The sequence below is a fragment of the Theobroma umbraticum genome, unplaced genomic scaffold, assembly GCF_002168275.2.
Source record: "Theobroma umbraticum cultivar Fairchild unplaced genomic scaffold, ASM216827v3 scaffold_147.0, whole genome shotgun sequence".
Classification (NCBI taxonomy): domain Eukaryota; kingdom Viridiplantae; phylum Streptophyta; class Magnoliopsida; order Malvales; family Malvaceae; genus Theobroma; species Theobroma umbraticum.
This window is the reverse complement of record NW_018397259.1, coordinates 5,308,606-5,330,131: the sequence shown is the minus strand read 5'-3', so window position 1 is coordinate 5,330,131 and position 21,526 is coordinate 5,308,606. Positions and strand designations below refer to the sequence as shown.

Below are 21,526 nucleotides of genomic sequence, written 5' to 3'. Positions count from 1 at the left end.
AAAAAAAAAAAGAACAGAAAATGGGATCATTAATTTGGCAGAAAATAAGCGGACCTAACAACCATTAGACCAATTGATTTAGAGGGAATCCAGCACATGGCCCATGATAATGGAACGTTATTCTTGTCACAGAGGATTAATATCCTAACCAAATTACATTAATTCAAAACCCTTTAATTTATTATGCATGAAAAAAGCTTTGCGAAATCTCCATCTGCCTGTCTCTCATGTGATTTCATGTTTCTTATTTATTATAAGTTTTAATTGAATCATAAAACTTAGTTTTATTAATTTAGAATAACGACAAAGTGAAGCTGATGAACTCAAGTACTCCCACCCAACCCTTTATGCAATGGCAGCTTAATTTTGTTTTTTATTGAGGTTTAGTTGAGGTAAGATAGAGCATTTAGTATAAAAGGAAAAATAAATAAATAAATAAATAAAGATGAAAACACAGATAATATCTTGTGCAGTTTTTCTTCAAATTTTGCAAGGACCACAGCTTTAAGGTGAAGTGATTGCTAAGATCAGTCATCAACATTTTGCTTTTTTCATAGATTTTTCTTTGGTCCACTTTGTTTTAAGTTGTGGGTTCAACTTCAACAAAAGCTATCCTTTTAATTTTTTTTTTTTAAAAAATAAAAGTTCCCTAAATATTCTCTTTAATGGTTAAGCTTTTAAAAGAAAAAATTGATAACTTGAATCACGAAATCTCAAAAGCTTCAATTATTATCATCTACTTATATTTTAATTTAAAAACTTGAAAGGAAGTCTAAATAAAATATTTGGCCACAATAGCAACAATCCAGCAAAGTGGATCACAAATGCATGAAAAAAAATTTGATCTTTTATTACTTCAGGAAGATGGTTTGTGAAAAAATTGAGAAAATTATAAAAGCGATTGTTACTCCTCTTTAAAATAGTCATATGTATAAAAAAAATTTATATTCCTATTAATTTTACAATTTAAAATTAATAAATATATATTTATATCTCTAAACCAATTTAAAATTAAAAAAAATTCAAAATTAAATATTTTATTAAATGATAAAATGATTTTTTTAATAAATTAATATATATTATCAATATATCAAATATAAATGAAAAAGTCGAATTGAAATCCATGATCTCTGCTAAAAGAATGCTGTCGTTAAACCTAAGCTCTCATATCCCAACTTTCTCTAAATGGATTGCTTCAAACAAGGTTAATTTTTAACTAACAAGGTTGACGTCTAACGTACCGTGTGATTTGGGCTAATCTAATAATCATTAAAATTTGTCATTTACTTCATCAACCCAATGTCGTGGCTCCTCTTGGAATAAACATGAATCGCAATTCCACTTAGCATAGATGGGGAAAGCTTACTAACTATATGGATTGTCCCTCCTCAACTATTTTCTACTAACAATTTAGCATTTCAAAAGCTTGGCTCATCGTTATTTAGGAATAACAGTCCAATCGAAGAAAAAAAAAATTCTTTTCATAAGGTTACACATATCGTAAAAATCATAATTACAATCGTATTATTTTAATTTAAATTTTAAATTTAAAATTCTTTGAATTTTTTGTATAATTAAAATAAGGTGTTATCGGTAATTAAAGAGAATTATTGGAGATATTTTGGAGTTTCATCTTTCGTGGTCGACAATTGATTTTTACGATCTCGTTTTATTAATCTCTTGCATAAATGTTATTTTTGATGAATGACTTTTGATAAGTGAGAAAATGATTTTTACACAACTCGTTTTACAAATTTCGTCATTTGTCCTTTTTATCTACTGTTGATAGTAAATCTTTTTTCTTTTTTTTTTAAAAGTTTTCATAGATTATTTGTATTTTTTTTAGCTAGAAAATAAATGGTAATATATCATAACTAACACTTGCATTATTGTATTTCAAGCTTTTGAAAGCTTGGTGGACCCAATCAATTAAACCTTCAATAATTGCCTATTACACAATAACATGAACCAAGAGGTTCTTAAATGCAGCAAAGAGATCGGTTTTAGCTTATACCCCCCAAATTAAATTTACTAGACTAACTCAATTTCATGAGAAAAGCATCTTCACCAAATTTACAAAGCCATATGAGAGAGTAGAGCTCTGTCAGTCAGTCAGTCCCACTGATGAACATGGAAACCAATCAATAATTCCAAAGGGTGGAGAGGGTTTGGTTACAACTTCATAAAGGTAAAGTCCCACCTAATTTTTAATCTAATTATAATTCCAATCAATTTGATCCCAACCATAAGAAAATAAGGGGAAAGTTTTGTTGGTTGCTAGTCATCTTCCCCACCATACAAAAAAGGTAGTCTCTTTTCAATGTGCAATTGAAACTCAGCTTTGCTTGTTACGCCATGTAATTATTCTATTTTAAAATTTACATACCTCTCTTGGAAAGTTAGTATTCCCAGATTAATGTACCGTAGGCTGAGTTTGATTAATTAAAGGTCAAATCGGGCGGTTGGTACCCTCATTTTAACCTTGTTCTTTAATGTACTTTGGGAATCATGACTATTGACTACCCTAATATTTGTAATTATTATTATTTATTATTAGAGACTCATTTAATTTTAGATTACAGAAATTTTTTTCCCTTTTTCCATAAATTTCGACCCCATTTTCTAGATCTTAAATCTGAAATTTTTGAGATAAAATTTAAAATTTTAATAATTAGATTTCTGGTCCGGGGTTGAATTTTAGATTTCTATGGTAAGAGCATTGTAGAAGTTGAAAGCTAACCAACTGAAGTACCTTCATTCTCTAGATAATAATAATAATATGCAAAGGTGTGGCAGTAGGTCTTGGCTCCATCTAACTCTTTTAATTCATATAATCTAATGATCAAACTAATTGAGTTTGTAGTCAATACCTACTCTAATCAGTAATAATTGTTCTCTAGTTAATTAACAGATATTGGACCCTTAACCACTCGATCTTGGAATAGACAGTAAAGTTGAACCAGAATTTGGGTGTACAATTTTCTTATATATAAACAAATATGTACATGTTACTGTTACTGTTAAATGACAATGCATATATCACTTATTCGATACAAAATATATATATCTTTTGTTTAAAAAATTAAAATTAAATATATATATATATATATACATATCAATTACCATTAAAGGAACAAGAATTAAATTAAATAATTTAATTAGGTTAAAACATGCATATATATATATATGATTATAGTATTAGATATATAATTATATCTCTTCACACACAGAAAGAGCAATAGTGATAATGTCGTGTACAAGAAAAGGTTGCTATTTGTTAAGATTTAATTTTGAAGGTTTTCATCCCATAATATGTGTTTAGTAGAGTTGCCATTAAATCAAATCATGATTAGCAGATTGTTGAATTGACTTTTTCAAGTTAGTGAGCACATCTTATCCTGTTTTTTTTTTTTTTCTCTCTTCATAAAGTGCTACCTTTTAAGTGATAATTTGGATATTAGTGTCAACCACTCTAATGAAATGACACCATTTCTAGTTTTTTATATCATATGTTTAATCCCCTTTTCTTTTTAAAAGGAATGATACTGAATTATTTATAGATGAGGAATAATTTTTTTACTCATAACATAAAATTCAAACTCGAGACTTTTAAATTGTATATAAATCAAATTAATAAATTTTAATAGTTGAAACGTCTTGTTATGAGTGTTGTACATCATTTTATTTAATCATAATATAATGAATATTTTAAATTCCCTTGTTATTTAGCTGACAAAAGGTTTAATTAGCCTAATGCAAACCATATTCTGCTTAAGTAGGGACAGGCTGTTAGTGGATTAGAGTTAAATTAGAGTGGTAGATGGACAAATCAACTTAAAAATAGAACCCCTTCTTTATATGAAAATGACTAGCTTTGTCCTTACTAGACTTGAGGTAAGATTTTGATGTTATTTTCTTAGGCTTTAAGGGAGTAGTGGCATTTCATTTTCATCCAAGAAAAACCAAAGCAAGCCAAATGATTTCACCAAATTTCTTTCATTTAAGCCATATTTCACTCATTAATGATTTTGGTAGCTCAATACTATCTCTTTGTTTAAATGGAGCATTACTTAATTTTTTTTTATTGTACAATCTGGATTCTTCTAATTAAAATAATTAAACTATCTTTAGCAAGCTAGGGCAGTTATTCTATCAAATTATCATGATAAAATGTGTTTTTTTCTTTTTTTAAAATTATATTCCTTTTTCTGGGTAATATAACCATATTCCTTCTTTTTCAACAACTATGATAGTTCTATTATAGATTACTTCTTTTATTTAAAAAATATTGGGTGGAATCTGACTACCAAGAATGAGATGAATAAAGAAACAAAGGGGTTATATCAATTCTTATCTTATGACCTTAATTAATATTAAACAAATATTTCAATAATACTTGATATACTTCTATTTTAAAGAATTTAATTAAGATAAATGCAAGGAACTTTATTTAATCAAATGCCTTTTAAAACACATATGGACTGTTACACTGTATATTTATTGCATCTTTTAACTTTTTAACTCATATTTTCCATTGGATTGTTGAGTTCTTTTTCTTTTTGTAAAACATTCAAAAAAATAGAAGGGAAAACAGAGTCGAAATTCTAAGTAGAGTGGGCATATGCACATGCAACATTCCATTGGAACCACCATGAGTGTGACCCAGTCTCCCCTCTTAGCTCTCTTCTTTTTCCAGAAAAGCAGGGGTAAGGATTGGCAGCTAGTATTTTTCAAGTCTCTGCCTCTGAAAAAGTAACCTACATCTTTGACAGTCCAAAGAAACAGGCAAGGGCTATTTCTGTAACTTCCTAACATCTCCTCATGCCTAAAAAGAAACAAAGTAAAAGAAGTTAAAAAAAAAAAGAGACATAGCAGTTTCAAGGTATGTGCTGCGTTGGTGTTCTTTATGTTGTTGTGGGCACTCTGGAGACAAGGAATACCAACCAAAATAATTTGGTTTGATTAAATTTTCTTCTTTCTTCATCTTGTTCTTCTTCTTTCTTGTTAAATCTTATCATGGGATTGTAGAAAAACAAGGAAAAGAGCCATTTCTCTCTCTCTTTCTGATCTGGATAGCTAAAGAAAAAAGAGTTCATCAGTTATATTTAACATTGCATTTGTTCTTCTCTTCTTCTAAAATGTCGGCATTTTAGCTAGCAGCAGCTGTCTCCAAGTTCCTCTCTTTCTCTTTTCTTGTTAAAGAAACAACTTCTTCAGCTATCTGCTTCTTCTCATTATCAACATGTCTGCTAAATCCAAGTAAGTTACACTAACTTTCTTTTTTTCTTTTTCTCTCTAAAATTTCAAGTTTTCTTCCTTAATTCTTTAATTTTAGAGTAGATCTGACTTGGGTTATTTTTTGTTTCTTTGTTGGACTCCTTGTTTTGGTTTTTGTTTTCCTTTTTATTTGATATGTTTAATCGTAAATTCTGGGACTATGTTGGATCTGCTTTATGATGGTTTTGTTCTTGGGGGTTGTGTTTTTTTCTTCTATTTTGAAATTTAAACACTTAATCTCTCTCTCTCTGTCACTTACTTTGCCGCTCTACTCTTTTTTTACACTCAAGTTCTCACCTTTTTTGGTCAATTTAGTTCCTTGATTCTCTTTTTCAAATGGGTTTAACTTAATTTTACCATATTCATAATCCTGACCTTTTTTTTATGAGTGTTTTCCTTTAGTTCCTTTGCTTCATGGGTTTGCCTATTATCTTAAGATTATTTCTCTCAAGTTTCCAAATGTGTTATTTAAAATGCATATGTATATATGTATAAATTTGATAGACTAATTTGATTTTGTTAAATTATGTGTAAAATAGTTGGCATATTTAGCATAGATCCATCTTTAATATGAATTCCGCATGAATTTTGTTTATATGTTTTGCTTTGTGTGTTTAAGATAATGGGACTTTGGTCTTAACGATTAACATATGACACTTTGAACATTTAAACAGATCTGGTTTGTCTGAAACTCCTAGCAAGGCTTCACCAGCAACACCTAGAGTGGCAAGTAAAGTAAGCAGGGGACTGGCTAAATCAGAACCTGATTCACCCTCTCCCTTGCAGACTACTCGCCACTCAGTTGAACGATCCCCGCGATCATCCCTTAACTCAAAGGCTACAATTGATCGTAGATCACCAAAGGTTGCCACGCAGCCTGAAGTAAGTCTTTTAGTAATGCCTGTGAAATATTACTGCATTTGATCTTGCACATTTTTTGGGTACAGGAAGTAATTTTCTGGCCTGCAAAAAAATTAAAGATTAAAAGGGATTCATCAATATAGTATTCCATTTAAGAGGATGCTGGAGTGTGGGAAGCTTATTCTTGATGCTTTTGGATAATGTGTTGTATTTTTGAGTAATTTTATGAAAAGAAGTTTTACTTTTGACTTTTAGGAGAAATAAAATGTAATAGAAATGTGTTCTCTATAACATTTTGTATCTTTTGATGTTTGGAGAGGAAAACTGGTTTTTGGAAAGAGAATCAAACATGCGTCTAGTTTTTCAATTGTGGAAACTAATGGGATTTCATTTACATTATTGATTGGTTTTGATTTTCAGAAACCACAAACACGGGTGGGTAAGGGATCGGAATTGCAGGCTCAATTGAATGTGTTACAGGAGGACTTAAAGAAAGCAAAGGAGCAAATATCTTTGATTGAGAAAGAGAAGGCACAAGCAATTGATGAACTGAAAGAAGCACAGAAAGCAGCTGAAGAAGCAAATGAAAAGCTTAGAGAGGCTTTGGTTGCACAAAAGCGAGCTGAAGAGAGCTCTGAGATTGAGAAGTTCCGGGCTGTTGAGTTGGAACAGGCTGGGATTGAGGCTGCTCAGAAGAAAGATGAAGAATGGGAGAAAGAAATTGAATCTGTGAGGAACCAGCATGCTTTGGATGTGGCTGCTCTTCTCTCTACTACTCAGGAGCTTCAAAGGGTGAAGCAGGAACTAGCCATGACTTGTGATGCAAAGAACCAAGCACTGAGCCATGCTGATGATGCAACTAAGATTGCTGAAATCCATGCAGAGAAGGTGGAGATTCTTTCAGCTGAATTGGTTCGGTTGAAGTCCTTGCTTGATTCGAAGCGTGAAACGGAGGCTAATGAAAACAAGGAGGTGTTAAGGCTTAAGGCGGAGATAGATTCATTGAAACAAGAACTTGAGAAAGCAAAGACCCATGAGGAGAAGTTGATGATGGAGAAAGAGGCTTTCATTGAACAACTTAATGTTGATCTAGAAGCTGCGAGGATGGCTGAATCTTATGCACACAATGTAGTAGAGGAATGGCAAAGTAGGGTTGAAGAATTAGAAATCCAGATTGAGGAAGCAAAGAAGTTGGAAAGATCTGCATCAGAATCTCTGGACTCAGTCATGAAGCAATTAGAGAGCAACAATGATTCATTGCATGATGCAGAATCTGAAATTGCTGCTCTTAAAGAGAAAGTGGGATTATTGGAAATGACAATTGGTAGACAGAGAGGGGATCTTGAGGAATCAGAATATCATATTAAATTGGCTAAGGAAGAAACTGCTGAAGTGGCAAAATTGGTTGAATCTCTGAAGACTGAGTTAGAAACAGTGAAGGAAGAAAAGACCCAAGCTTTAAATAATGAGAAGCTTGCAGCTTCTAGTGTTCAAACTCTTTTAGAAGAGAAAAACAAACTCATTAATGAGTTGGAAAACTCTAGGGATGAGGAAGAGAAGAGCAAGAAAGCCATGGAAAGCTTAGCTTCAGCCTTACATGAAGTTTCTGCAGAAGCTAGGGAGGCTAAGGAAAAGCTGTTGTCCAGTGAAACTGAGCATGAAAATTATGAGACCCAGATAGAGGATCTACGATTGGTCCTGAAAGCAACAAATGAGAAGTATGAAACCATGCTTGATGGTGCAAAAAATGAGATTGATCTTCTTACAAATTCCATTGAACAGTCCAAGAATGAATACCACAATTCCAAGACTGAGTGGGAACAAAAAGAGTTGCATCTTGTAAATTGTGTAAAAGAATCGGAAGAAGAAAATTCTTCTCTGGAAAAAGAAATTAATAGGCTGGTAAATTTGCTGAAACAAACTGAGGAAGAAGCTTGTGCATCTAAGGAGGAAGAAGCTCAGTTGAAGGAAAGCCTAAAAGAAGTTGAATCTGAGGTGATTTATCTGCAAGAAGCCCTGAAGGAGGTCAAGACTGAGAGCATGAAATTGAAGGAGAGTTTGTTGGATAAAGAAACTGAATTGCAGAGTGTCGTTCAAGAAAACGAGGAACTCCGAGCTAGAGAAGCTGCATCTCTTAAGAAAATGGAGGAATTGTCTAAGTTGTTAGAAGAAGCTACAATGAAAAGCCAAAGTGCGGAAAATGGTGATCTAACTGACAGTGAGAAGGACTATGATTTGCTGCCTAAGGTGGTTGAATTTTCAGAAGAGAATGGACATGGAAGTGAAGAGAAGCCCAAGTTAGAGCTCCTATCAGAACAACCTGAGGAGCCCAAAAAAGAAAATTCTTTGGAGGTAAATGATGTCTCAAAAGATGAAGCTCTTCAAACAGATGGTGCCAAAGTGGATAATGTGAATGGAAAAGTGAAAGAAGATGAGACAAAAGGAAAAGAGGATGATTCAGTTGAAGTTGAGTTTAAAATGTGGGAGAGCTGCAAAATTGAAAAGAAAGAATTTTCACCAGGAAGAGAACCTGAGCAAGAATTCTTTGAGGAGGAAGTGGAGTCAAAGGTGGAGGGTAGTGAAGGCTTTGATCAGATAAATGGTTCCACAGAAAGCATTGATGACGGGGGAAACTCACCATCAAAGCAACAGCAACACAAAAAGAAGAAGCCTTTGCTCCGTAAATTTGGAAGCCTACTCAAGAAGAAGGGAAGTAGCAACCATAAGTAGATAATGAAATCAGCCCATGTCATGACTTAGCCCTACCAGCAGGCAGGTATATTGGATAATATCTTGCATCTGATGTGTTTGCTTCATTTGTTTTGCTTCTAATGTTCTCAATAGGTTTAAAATTGAAGAGGCTTGTATCATGTTTAGTTTTGTAATTTTTTTCCTCTTTTAAAATTTTTAATTTGATTCTCCATGTTGGATAGTATCTTGTATGCGATGGAGATAATTCTTAAATTTTTTTTGCTTGTTCTTCATATCTAAAATTCATGACGAAGAGTGATGACTAAGATGTATTTCAATGTGCTTTCTTTATGTTTTACGAGGAAACTATGTGTTACTCATTCATCATTGCTAAACTTAGTTTTATATATCATGTTTAAATTGCAATTGCTATTTACAGGATTGTGAATGATTATTAATTTACCTTGATCAGATTGTGATATAAATTGAATTATACCGTATCATGCTCTCAGTTGTCTTCTGCATCAGAAAAGATGTAAATGTTGCAGAACGATTCTTTGCTATGTTGTTCACTGCAAGTTGAAACTTCAGTTTTCTGAGGAAATACCCACTCTCTTTCTAGTAAACGTTTTCACCTTTAAGTGACCAACAGTTTCTGGTGATAGAAATGCCTTCCTAATTCATGTGGATTAAGTAGAATATAGCATCCAGGAGTGGATAAATGAGAACTAAGGGTTAATGTGACATTACTGAAAGGTTTTTACTGGTTAGCTCTCTGTGAATCAAACATGAAACCTTCCATTATGCCAGGGAAGGATGAGCACTGTATAACTCTGTTTTATCCACTTACCAATGTACGGGAATTGCAAATGGCTCCAATATTGGTTGTTTTAAGGTAGCTAATTCAAACAGAGTAATGATTGTTCCTCATCCAAAGGGGCACCATGCTTTCTCCGTCCATGAAACAAGGGTGTTGACATCATCATTGTTGGTGTCTGTAATGCAACTTAAATGGAAAAAATGGTCTAATTTACATAATCAAGAGAAGAAAAACGTGATCTAATGAGTGCATACGTCTTTTTTCCTTCCTTAAAAGCTTGAGAGTTCCTAGGGATCATATTAGTTCTTAATTTACAAGTATCCCAAGAAAAGTGCATGCACCAAGTTTAGAGCAGGAATTATTTAACCCAATGGTAAATATTTGACTTGTGAAGCTGCTATGTCATGTGCGGAGGACAACATAATTTGAGCTGTCCAATGGGTAATGGTTTTCTTCTTCTTTCCTTTTTCCAATGATTCGCAGTTCCATCCGACCCTAGCCCACAAAAGGAATAGAGAAACAGAAGGGAGGTCCAAACGGTCAAAAGATAGCTGCAGATGCCATTGAATGTTGAATCTAAAGACCTTAGGCTTAAAAACTTTAGGCAAAAAGCATGCCAAGCTTGTGCCATTGAATGCTAGCTGATGATACGTTGCATGTGGAAAGAATTCTTTCCTTTGCTAAAAAGTAATAAAAATGCCCACTACTTTTCATTATAAATTGACATTGTAATTTTAAATAAATTTAAAGTAAATATTTTTCTACTTTTAAAAATAAAATTAATAATAGATAAATTATTCAATCTTCTCAATCATAAGGTAATAAGATATATTATATTTTATAAGTTTTGTGTATTTAAAATTAGTGCCAGTAAAAAAAAATCATTGAGAAGACTTGAATCTAAAACAAGGATTCATTAATTATCCCAAATAATTCCTCATTGCTTGTCAAAATTATCCTTTTTATGAGTATTTTTTAAATTTTTGATATCAATATTAAATATAATATTTTTATATCATTTCATATAAGTAAGAAATAAGATGGGTTTTATATATATAGATATGAATATCCTAAGAAATGCTGAACCTCAGCCCATTGAACTCGTTTGACCAAGCTAGGCTGTTAGGTTGAAAAACAAAACCAAACCAGTCCTTGCAACTTGCTGTGCCGGGCCATATCACACACCTTTCTTAATGGGCCGTAACAGCTTAACGCCTCTCTGCTCGTTCTTTTCTTAGTGGTTAAGGCGTTGAGCTGCTCTGGTCAGTTGGTCACTCGTCACGGCTAACACGGACACGCGCTAGTCAGCACGACACTGCTTTTGCCCACCCCACGCGCACAACACAAAATTAAAATCCCAGTACTTCAAAATTTGTAAGAAGTCAAAAGAAGAAAAAAGAACCTGTAATTGTTCTCGTCCAATTCCGTCTTCATTTCAATTTATATTATTTCCGGCGAAATCAGAAATAAATACTGCATCATGTGGTTGGAGATCATCTGCGGACTCATCGTTTACCGGTTGTTCCGGCGCTTCTTCTACGATGACGATGTTTTAGAGGTCGAAACCTCTGATTCTAATGCTATTTTCTCCGTCGCCAATAGGTACTGCTTCCATAATTTAAACATTTTCTATCTTTTTTCTAATTTAGAACTTTTAATAAAATGCCCCAAAAAAGAGTAAAAATATCTTAATTTTAGTAGAGTTTGATACCGAGTGAGCTTGATTGTATAAATATTCGATTCTTAAGGTTTGTTTGGTTTCTTGGAAAATTAGAATTTTGCAAAGACTTTTTTACTCCTTTTGATTTCTTTTGCAATGGAAAAAAAAGTGTTAATTTAGGCTTCGTTTGGCTGGTGCTATTGTTATTCTCTTTTTTGAAATTTTGGAGGCGAAAAGACAGGCAGGAATGCCTTTAAATATGACGAATTAAAAATTAATCATTTAATTTTACTGTCAGAATAATTATGTTTGATGTGCGTGTATGTTAGTTATTAGTAGGAAAAAGCAGCGTAACAATAAAGGGTCAAGGTTAAAATTTAACACTTTACTTAGAGTGATAATCCAATTTATCACTCAGTTTTGGTCTTCAGATGCAATATTATCCCTAATGTTTTAATTTGGTTCAAAATTGGTCAAAAGTTAAGAACATTTGGCCAGAAAAATAAAAGAATCTTCTAACTTTTGATCATTATTAACCGAATTAAACAGTAAGGTGCTAAAATTGCGCTTGTTCAAAGATGGCTGGTAAATTGGATCCATCACCTAGGTAAAAAATGGTAAATGGAACTTTATCCAACAGATGAAGGTAGTGAAAGCAACAACCAAATGCATCCTTAGTCGATTTTGTTATTTTACTTGGGACCAGAGTTACTTTAATATTTTAAAATTTTTTTATTGATCAAGCATTTATGTTAAGCTTAAAACAGCGTATTTCATTGAGATCGATCTTTCCATTTAATTTTCCTTTGATTTTCTAAGTGACCATTCTATATGGCTTGTGGCGGAGACTCCAATCTGCCACTCCTCTATTGATTGTTTCATTTGGTGCACATTCGTTGTAGACTTGAAAAGCTTTATAGCGGAAAAGTGTATGTGGGGCTTCACATTCCGGATGCTGACACTGGTTCTCGACTGAATATCGATATGGTTCTTGTCACTAAAGGGTAAATTATTTCTGCTTTGCAAGTGTCATTTCATATGCTTAGAATATGTTCAATTATCTATTAGTATTATATAAAGAAGCTTTAAATTTGCTCGTAGCAAGGACAGGATTGTGTAATTATTAGAGTTTTCCTTTGATGTTCATTTTCTCCTGCTTTTTTAATTTTAATGCATTTGTGCAGAGAGGCAGCAATTATTTCTGTCAAGAATTTAGCAGGGTTTGTTTCTATAAGTGAGGATGGTAGCTGGACTTGTGAAGGTGTCAGTAGCCGCAGGGCAGAGCGTCATCCTAATCCTGTAAGTCACCACATTCAAATGTCTGCTTCTTCAGCAACTCTTGCTTTTTCCATGTTTAATATGATGAGGATGCCTGTATGTTGCCCTAAAAGCTTTGCTAGATGGGTTGTGTTTTTAGTGTCAATGAGCAGTATTAGCTTTACCAATTTCTCCCTCTTCCCCATGTTCTCAAACATCTTTCTTATGACAAGCACCTCGACAAATGATAGTAATTGCTTGATGTTCTATGGCTGTTGTGGGGGAGAGACAATGTCTAGTTTAGAAATGGCTTTTAGCAATTCTGAATGTTTACATGCTGTTGTTGAAGCTCAAACATTTCAAAGCTTTACTATGAATATGTAGAACTACTTTTCTACTGCGAAGTGATGAGGAAAAGCATTCTAACTTTAGAGTGTGAAAATGATCATAAAATATCTGTCATTCCAGGTTGCAGAGGCTAAAAAACAAGCTTCAGTCCTAGAGTCATATCTTGAACAAAGGGGTGTTGCGTTACCAGAAGGATACTTTTCTTACAAAGTTGTAATTCCCAATCCAAAATTCCGGTATGTACTGAATAATGTTATCTTTTTTTTATTCTTTAATTTTAAAATTTTTTGTTAGAGTATTTACTGAATAATTTTCTTTTGCAGTACCATTTATAACGCTTTTCCATCTGAGGTTATTACTTATGATCAGTGGGTGCAATTAAAACCAGAACCAAAAAGTATGTTTTCTGGATGGATTAAGGGTGCCTTTCGTGGTGGGAAGAAGGAGATGCAGGAATCTTTCCATCAGCAACTTAACTTTATCCTCAGCACAGCACCCATGTGGGACAGGTTTGTTACTACATGTGGGAATAACTTTGACATTAACTTTTTTCACACAGGATTATGTTTCTGATGCATATCATGTCATTTTTGGTCAATAGTGTTGGTTATCTGCATAAGACCCTAAAATTTCTAGGATTTGGAAGTTGGAACTACTATAACTCCCATGCATGAAAAGACACTATTTTGGATGCATAAGCTTATGATATATTGTAAGACCCTAAAATTTTTAGGATTTGAAGTTGGAAATACAATTAACTCCCAGAAATGAATAAAAGTTGCTGTTGGACTTGTCAGATTGGCAGCCTCTCTCTTTAACTAGATTGTTATATTGGATTGCCCTTCTGATGTTTGTATTACTTGTTCATCCAGAAAGGACGTGGGGGAGGGTGGTGGTTGTTTCACCTTGATGATAAACAGTACTGAATGTATCTTACTAGATACTGAAATTATGTTAGATAATTTCACCTTGTTTTCTTTGCTTTTTACTGAAGTAATTGCAATTTGCAAATTTACTCCTTCTGCTAGACTCTTGTTAAATAAAAATGTTACTTAAAAGAATGTCTAACAGAAGAAAATTTGAATCATGCATTGGTGATTAAGTAGGAATTAAGCTATCCTGGCACTAGTCATAGATGAAGATTAATATTTGGTTGTATGAGTACACTTCATGATTCTTTTGGGCATTAATAGGTAATTTTAACTTGGAAAAAACTTGACTTTATCCATGATTTCTGCAGGCTGGAGCTTAAAGGTAACAAATATGTTCTTGGTGAATTTCTGGAATTTAAAGGGAAGCAAGAGGATACCCTGGCTTTGAGAAATATCAAGAGATCAAAAGTTAGTCGCCTTATCATCCAAAAGACTAGCATGCTTGGATTAGGTAATCCCCACTGTTTTATTGTACTCTGCGTTTATTGTTGTCTTCTTTGCTTATTTAAGAATATCTTTTCTTTTGGGATTTTAAAATCCTAAAAAGTTCTCCCATAAAGTCATTTATAGTGATTCGCTGGGTGTGCATAATAATTGTCATCTCTGGATGTGCATTAGTGGGTTGAATATCAAATTAATTGCTGCATTTGGATATTGATGCAGTGCTAATACTTAATGTTTGCTTTTAGATATGCTCGTCCAGTTCTTGAGATAATAGCAGTAAACAAGAAGATTGTGATGCAGGAGATGGTAAAATTCCTGTAGAATTAATGTTGGAAATGATTATATATAAAAAAAGTGCTCTCCCCCTACACTGAAAAACAATATGAATACTACTGTTGAGATAGTCGATGGATGGGGATCTAAAATTTCTTAAGCCAAAGCTTCATTTTTCAGGGGATATGATAAATGGGATTGTGGAAGTTATAGGTAATACAGGGAGAAAATGGATTTCAGAATTGAGAACTAGGTGCTGGAGTTGAATTCCAACAATCACTGCACCACATTCTCTGCTTTTTCAAAATCATAGACATTTGAAAACTTAGTTTCTGGTGAAATATGGCGTTACTAGAAGATAATAGCAAAGATATCACACATATTGTTCATAGACATCTGCTGGTTTAGCTGCATAGTCATATTTCTGTATAATCTTCTTATCCCTCTACTCAATTTCCTTTGGTGACGCAGCCCATTCGAAGCTCCAGGTTTTGTATTCTCCTCGAGATTATCGAAGTGAAGGAGCTTCAGCTTCTGAGTGGAAGGAAGTAACTGTAAGATCAAGTACTGAGGTCATATTCCAGCCTCAAAATTCTACCAAAGTCCGCAAGTTCAAGCTTTCTTCTATCACATCTATGTCGCTAAGTGCCTAAGGATGTATCTGTCATGAAGATTATATATGTCATCTTCGTTTAGTAATGAATCAGATTGTTGACGAAACCAGTTCTATAAATGCATCAAATTTATGTTCATGTAGTTTAGATGCATATGTAGTAGTGGGGATTCAGTGAGCTACTTTTACAGGGAACAAATCCCAAAAGAAGTGGATGTGAATATTACTGTGCTGAGGAAAAAACAGATACGAAATGTTCTATGCTTGCAGCAATTCGGTTAGATAATAAAATTATCTGTCATAACATCTTCCCATAAGTTACTAGTATTGAAGAAAAAGCAGAAAGAAATTGGGCCTGATATTATGTTAGTGGTGATTCGAGCCAGCAATCCTCATGTCAAGTGAAATGATATGCATTTTCTTTCCTGCTTTAGAATGTTGCAGGAGCTTTATGGTTAGCTTATGCTGCCTCAGCGTGGATTCTGTTGATCGTTATTTCAACACCTTTCTAATGATTCGTGGCAGTTTGTTTGGTTTTTCCCTTCTAATACTCTTTCCATTGCAAATAGCAGAGTACCGAATTGGCAGAGGTGTAAACGCGGTATGTTTTTAACAATCACTGTTGTGCTATTATGTTGTTGAAACTAAATTGCAGACATCCTTCGTATGAAATGGATGTTGAGCAAGATGTCAGGAAAGATTGATGATGAAGACCTTCAGCTATAGAGCAAATTATCTCTGTCAAAATTTATCTTTTTTTCTTCTGTTTATTTTCTTGGTTTTATCCGTTCTTTTGTAACTTGATTAGTACCTAATACAATCTCTGTGAACTAGCTCCTGCTAGCTTTCTCAGCATTGGTTTCCTGTTCCTGCATTCAACTTCCATTTCATGCTTTCACATCTTCTCCAGTACTCACTCATTCTTCTAATAGCCTTTTAACATTGAGTTTCCCTATTGCTTCAATGGCATAATTAAATACTTGTACCATCTAATAAGTTGTTGGCATGTTGCTGAATGTTTACAGCGGAAGCTGATGTATTAATTATGTCCTTGCCGATGCTGTACTGGTCAGATCAAAGATTATTCTCCAAGGTTAGTTATTTTCATTATATACAAATAAAAAAAAAAAAAGAGCTAGTTTAATAGATCGCTGGATTACAAAACTTCTTAGAATTAGATCAGATTGCAGATTTCTGCAACAAGTTATATCAAACGGTAGCTAGTTCCATTTCTGTTGAGATGTAACAATCAAGTTCATGAATAGAATTTGGCTATATAACAACAAATTTCAATACAGGACAGACGTACTTTGAATACAGCTTTGAGATACAGGGTCAATGTTATCTTTGCAGGCCAATATGCTGAATGAATAATGATAGCATATAATAAATTTTCTCCCTGGAACTTCCAGTTGGAGATATAATTTAGATTCCTGAAATCTACTAAACATGTTCTATAGGCAAACTTATTTTAAAAAAAATGGTAGCTATCTTTCTTAAAAGAATATGAGTTGGAGGATATGAATAGATGATCCTAAAACATACAAAAAAACTTCTGGAAAATAATAGACAGTAGCCTGCCATCAATTAGTCAGAAGTTGTTCATTCTCACACTCCATCATCACGTTGTTCAGCTTCTTATTGCTTATTCTCTGTTGGTACATTATTCTTTTGTCGTTCGAACTGCAGGCAGAAAATATATAAATGAATAAATAAGCAAACAATTAAAGAAGTTATTCATTTACCGAAACCTTTTCACACGGTGTTCTTTCCTCTTGATTATTATCTGGGCAGTATTATAATATTCCTCTAGACAATTGTATGTATACAAATCTATAGTATGATCTAGTATTATATGGAGCATGCTTCTATCTGATCTTATGCATTTTTAAAGTTATGTAAACAGCTAAGAATTGTAGCCAAATCTTGAGAAAACAAAATCTATTTTACTAACCTTTGAGGAGGTGTAGAATGAGAGGATGGTAATAGCATGTGAGCAAGCTTGTCAGCATCATGGCTGCAATTGATTGCATGGTTGAAGCACAGATATCGTCCATAGGCTGAGATGTCTTCGAACACAGAAATGTGAGCATCCGCAACGAACCTGAGATCCACGGTAACAAATACACCATCCTCATACATCTCAGCTGCTCCTTTTAGATAGGGATTTGTGATGGTTAGATCAGGAGTCATCAACAGTCCTGCATTTATGGTCACCATGTTTATGCCTCGGTCCATTGCCAGTGCCCAGGCAGACTTCTCCGCTAGTGTCTTTGATAATGCATGCCATAACTGCTCAAAAATGGGAAGGGATCAATCCATATGATCATAGAACTAAACATAACTAAATCTAAATTGCAGACAACTCGTAGTATTGAGATTAACTTGAATTTCCAAGCAAAGGGTTGTTTAGTACCTTAAACTTCTTGCAAAAATTAACGTCACTCCAATTCCTTTCGTTGAGATCAGTGGAAGAAGTGTTGCGACCTTCGTTCCATATCACAGCTGTTACAGAGGAAGTGAAAACGACCTTTTCCACTGTATCTGTTCGAGCACATGCTTCCAACACATTGTGTGCAGCTCTCACCTCAACTTCTGCCATAAATTCCTGCACCCAACAAAGCCACGTGACTCTTCTTCATTTCATTCTTTTAAATTGATGTTTCCAGCTGTATGTGCTTTGCTATAACCATGTCAACATTACGTGCTTAATCCAAAAGATGGAAAAATTGTGAAAAAAGGACGGATAATTATTAGGCACTGTTAAAAAGATTAGGTACATATATATATATATATATATATATATATATATATATAACTTGATTATAAAAACAGTGTTTCACCGTGCACAAATGATTATTAGGCATTGACCCTTTGAAGGATATGCATACTTGCTTGGGATTAGGAAAACCACTTCTTAATTTTGGGGACTCTTACAAAATTAGTACCAGCATATACCTTACAAGTTTAATTATGTTAACTTTATCACAATAGAGAGGGTTAAATAACTCCCATCAATTTAGAAAAGATTGAAATGAAAGAATTAAGGAAAAACATACATCATAGGTGGAGTGGTCAGACGGAGGCTCAAAGCAGTAAAACAAGCCGCAACACCCCTCCAGTGCATTTGTTAAGCTGTGGTAGTCAAAGAGGTCTGCATGGAACACCCTTAATTTTTCATTACTGCAAGGCAGTCCCCCAAATGACTGGAATTCACCTGCATATAATCAACAAAAAGAACACAATATTTGTAAAAAAAAAAAAAAAACCGTTTAATTTTAATTATTTCACTTAGATTATGATAGACATTTCAAACTATTAAATCCAAGTTCCCACAACTTTATCCATTAATGGAGCAAATATGTATTCTATAAGATGATGCCCGTACTCAAAAAGTTTTAACAGTAAGGAAGTATCGATCCCATTGGTCGAATGAAAAAAGGTAAAGGAGATAAAAGAGCGCAGGAGGAGAAGCTAACCATGGTGTTGGACAGCAGCATGGACAGTGTAGCCTCTATGCAAGAGCAAGTGCACAAGGGCTGAGCCAAGGTGGCCTGAGGCATCCATTACACAAACTGCCCTTGCATTGTCAGGTGAAGCCATGGTTGATAGAAAATTGTCCTACAATGCCAACAAGAAGAAGAAGAAGGAATGGCTCAGAAATGGAAAGTAGGGGGCCGGGAGGGAAGCATGACAGTATTTATTATAAGAGGTAGAAGAGAGAAAAAGAGCATTGAAAGAGTCTGGTTAATTACTGATGGTTGGGCAGGTGGTGGTTAGCTGACGGGGAAAGGCCTAGACTTGGCCAAAAGTATATTGAAAGCGAGGTATTATTACTTGTTAGGCAACTGCTGCAAAGTGGGACCTTGCAAGCTAAAGGCCAAAATTCATGACTGCAGAAAATTTTAGGACAAAAGTTGCACAACTGTCTCATGCTGGGCCTTTTAATTTTGAGACGTGTGTGTAACTGTTACTAACACACGTCACTAATAAATAACCTCTCGGTTGCACACGTGTGTAAATCTCACCCAAACGTGTCACTAATCCCTTTGTTAGCAATATAAAGCACATAGCCCAAATGTCACTTACTTATATCTCCACGTTATCACGTGACATGCATAATTTTGATCCAAGTTTAACATGGAATGGAAATTAAGAAAAAAATATATTTAATTTTAGTTTATCTTTTATAATTTTTTATATAATAATTCATGACAAAAAAATCGAATATTAAAATATTACATATATTGCGTTAATAAAGTGTGTGTATTGTGAAAACATGAGGAACTGGATGTGATCTATATTAAACTTAAATATGCGTATCTAAAAAGGAATTATAATTTTTGTGAAGGAAATTACAAGGCAATTATTGAGGCAAGGAGAAGCGTAGCAGCAGTAGTGTGAATGGGAGGATGCTTAGGTGTAAAGGTCAATCTCGATGGCAGTTGTCCATATCTTTCCTTGAATTAAATTAAATTGCTTTAAATGTACCAAAAAGGATTGAGATTAATGAAAGGAGGTGAAGTGATTGACATCCATAGCTTTGACAATTTCAGGCATTGAATGACTTATGGGTCAATGAGCCATTTGACATTACTATGGCCACGTATATAAATATATAGGAGGGACACGATTTTGCATTAACCCACCGGCCATGCATATTCCAAGTTTAATTCCTTTTTGTTTTTGGTTCTATGTTTGTTTTATTTTTTTAATTAAATAAATTTAAATTTATTTTTTAAATAAAAATTTATATATAAATTAATAAATCAAATATTTAGATAATCATTCTTTATGTTTCTCTTTGCCTTTGAAATTATAGAAAAAACTCAATCATTTCATTTCATGTCCATTTGTTTTCCTGAGCCATCATCGTAGCACTATCTTTCTCTATCTTTCATTAAAGTTTTTGGACATAATGTCTGAAATAACTTTTTTGAATTATTTAAAGTATTTAAAATAATTTTTTATTATTTTACTACATCTAATCCAATTGTAGTTTTATTTTTAATTAAATAAATTTTATAACTAACATTCACTTATTTATAATTATTAATCAAAACGTCACCTGTCATTTTATATTATATGATGTTAACATGATATGTCGATATCATAATAAATGATGATGCGAAACGTTTGATATTGCATAATGACATAACTACATGACGTTTCACTCCTCATATCTACGTCACATAATATAAAATAAGATAAATGATTTTTTTTAATTAATAGCAATCAATAAGCTTTTAATCATAAAAATCTATTTGATTGGATGTGAAAATATAAAATTTGATTAAACGTAATAAAAAATAAAATTTTATTTACTTTTTATTAAATAATTCAAAATCATTTTAAAACACTATATTAAGCTTTTTTCCTTTTTCTTTTTAAATAAAGACAAAGCGTTAAAGTTTCAACTTTGAAATTCTTTTCTATTTAAAGATCATCCGATTGATTAACTAATTAAAGTGATAAAAAAAAGTAATAAAAGATACATATATTCCTAATAATTTGAAAATAAAGAGCTTTGTAAACCTAAAAATAAAGTGCCGACTGGAGCCGCCCTCTACACTCTTTATTGTGAGTGCATCGTAAACTTGGGATTAATTTATAAATTGAATGGTAAAAATAATAAATTTAACTTGCATAAATGGTAAAAAAAAAAAGCACAATTAACCTGGTTTTTATATATGCATAACCATCATATTTCAATTGGTATTAGTAAAAAAAAAAAACAATTTCACTGTTTTCTCTCTTTTTATTTAAATGTATAGTTTTTTTTTTACTACTTGCTTTTAAAGCATTGGCCGTAGGCAAGCAGTAAAAGTTATTATCATATAATATCTACTAATTAAAAGCAACAAAAAACATATAATAAAAAATTTTAAAAGATAAAAGAAATAAAAAAAGCATATAATAACAAAAGTTGTCAATAATGTACCCTTTATATTTAACTTCTTTGCAGTAAAAATGTTGGTATATTCTTTTATAGGAAATCTGTGTTTACACTTAACATATAAATTGACAAAAACAAAAAAAGAAAAAAACTAACTAAAAGAAGATTCGACTCATATTTATTAGAAGTATAAAAATATATATAGCTTTTATAGCTTGAACTCAACCGGCCCAAACAGACTAATAGATTTTCAGAAGGAAATTTTCGATTAGAAGTTCAGAGCGGTTGATGAGTGTGCCAAAGTTTTGCCTCAAGGGCGGGTGGCAGTGCATGATGTCTAGTTCGAGACCCCACAAAAAGCAATGCTGTGCTTAGTTTCCTCCTCTCCTATGGCAATGGTGCCATTCTCCAACCCAATGTCAGGTCAAAACCCTCCTCAGCCCTCAATTTTCCT

General features: G+C 33.2%; 3 protein-coding genes across 4 annotated transcripts; 2 read left to right on the top strand and 1 right to left on the bottom strand.

Annotated features, from left to right (window-relative positions):
* The first annotated feature begins 4,857 nt into the window (after window positions 1–4,857).
* Window positions 4,858–9,122, top strand: LOC110415028 (WEB family protein At3g02930, chloroplastic-like). Its single transcript, XM_021426497.2, has 3 exons — window positions 4,858–5,259; window positions 5,952–6,159; window positions 6,559–9,122. The coding sequence occupies exons 1-3, from the start codon at window positions 5,243–5,245 to the stop codon at window positions 8,866–8,868; spliced, it is 2,535 nt and encodes an 844-aa protein (XP_021282172.1). The 5' UTR covers window positions 4,858–5,242; the 3' UTR covers window positions 8,869–9,122.
* A 1,809-nt stretch (window positions 9,123–10,931) lies between these two features.
* LOC110415053 (plasma protein) lies at window positions 10,932–16,151 on the top strand. 2 transcript variants are annotated; one of them, XM_089783348.1, is made up of 7 exons: window positions 10,932–11,251; window positions 12,212–12,313; window positions 12,494–12,608; window positions 13,035–13,150; window positions 13,238–13,423; window positions 14,155–14,297; window positions 14,536–14,988. In XM_089783348.1, the coding sequence occupies exons 1-7, from the start codon at window positions 11,130–11,132 to the stop codon at window positions 14,559–14,561; spliced, it is 810 nt and encodes a 269-aa protein (XP_089639474.1). In that variant the 5' UTR covers window positions 10,932–11,129; the 3' UTR covers window positions 14,562–14,988. The 2 variants fall into 2 exon arrangements, with proteins under 2 accessions (XP_089639474.1, XP_021282203.1); XM_021426528.2 differs by lacking the exon at window positions 14,536–14,988 and adding an exon at window positions 15,035–16,151 and having other exon boundaries at window positions 10,935–11,251.
* A 279-nt stretch (window positions 16,152–16,430) lies between these two features.
* LOC110415054 (cinnamoyl-CoA reductase-like SNL6) lies at window positions 16,431–18,923 on the bottom strand. The gene is made up of 5 exons (XM_021426530.2): window positions 18,656–18,923; window positions 18,236–18,393; window positions 17,593–17,784; window positions 17,131–17,468; window positions 16,431–16,859 (listed from the first exon to the last, which is right to left on the bottom strand). The coding sequence occupies exons 1-5, from the start codon at window positions 18,777–18,779 to the stop codon at window positions 16,760–16,762; spliced, it is 912 nt and encodes a 303-aa protein (XP_021282205.1). The 5' UTR covers window positions 18,780–18,923; the 3' UTR covers window positions 16,431–16,759.
* Window positions 18,924–21,526: the final 2,603 nt, after the last annotated feature.

Coding starts and splice junctions, on each gene's coding strand:
- LOC110415053 (XM_021426528.2), top strand. CDS start 11,130: ATGTGGTTGGAGATCATCTGCGGACTCATCGTTTACCGGTTGTTCCGG. Junction 12,314..12,493: donor ATGGTTCTTGTCACTAAAGG/GTAAATTATTTC, acceptor GCATTTGTGCAG/AGAGGCAGCAATTATTTCTG. Junction 13,151..13,237: donor ATTCCCAATCCAAAATTCCG/GTATGTACTGAA, acceptor TTTCTTTTGCAG/TACCATTTATAACGCTTTTC.
- LOC110415028 (XM_021426497.2), top strand. Junction 6,160..6,558: donor AGGTTGCCACGCAGCCTGAA/GTAAGTCTTTTA, acceptor TTTGATTTTCAG/AAACCACAAACACGGGTGGG.
- LOC110415054 (XM_021426530.2), bottom strand. CDS start 18,779: ATGGCTTCACCTGACAATGCAAGGGCAGTTTGTGTAATGGATGCCTCA. Junction 18,394..18,655: donor TGCTGCTGTCCAACACCATG/GTTAGCTTCTCC, acceptor GATTATATGCAG/GTGAATTCCAGTCATTTGGG. Junction 17,469..17,592: donor ATTTTTGCAAGAAGTTTAAG/GTACTAAACAAC, acceptor ATTTTTGAGCAG/TTATGGCATGCATTATCAAA.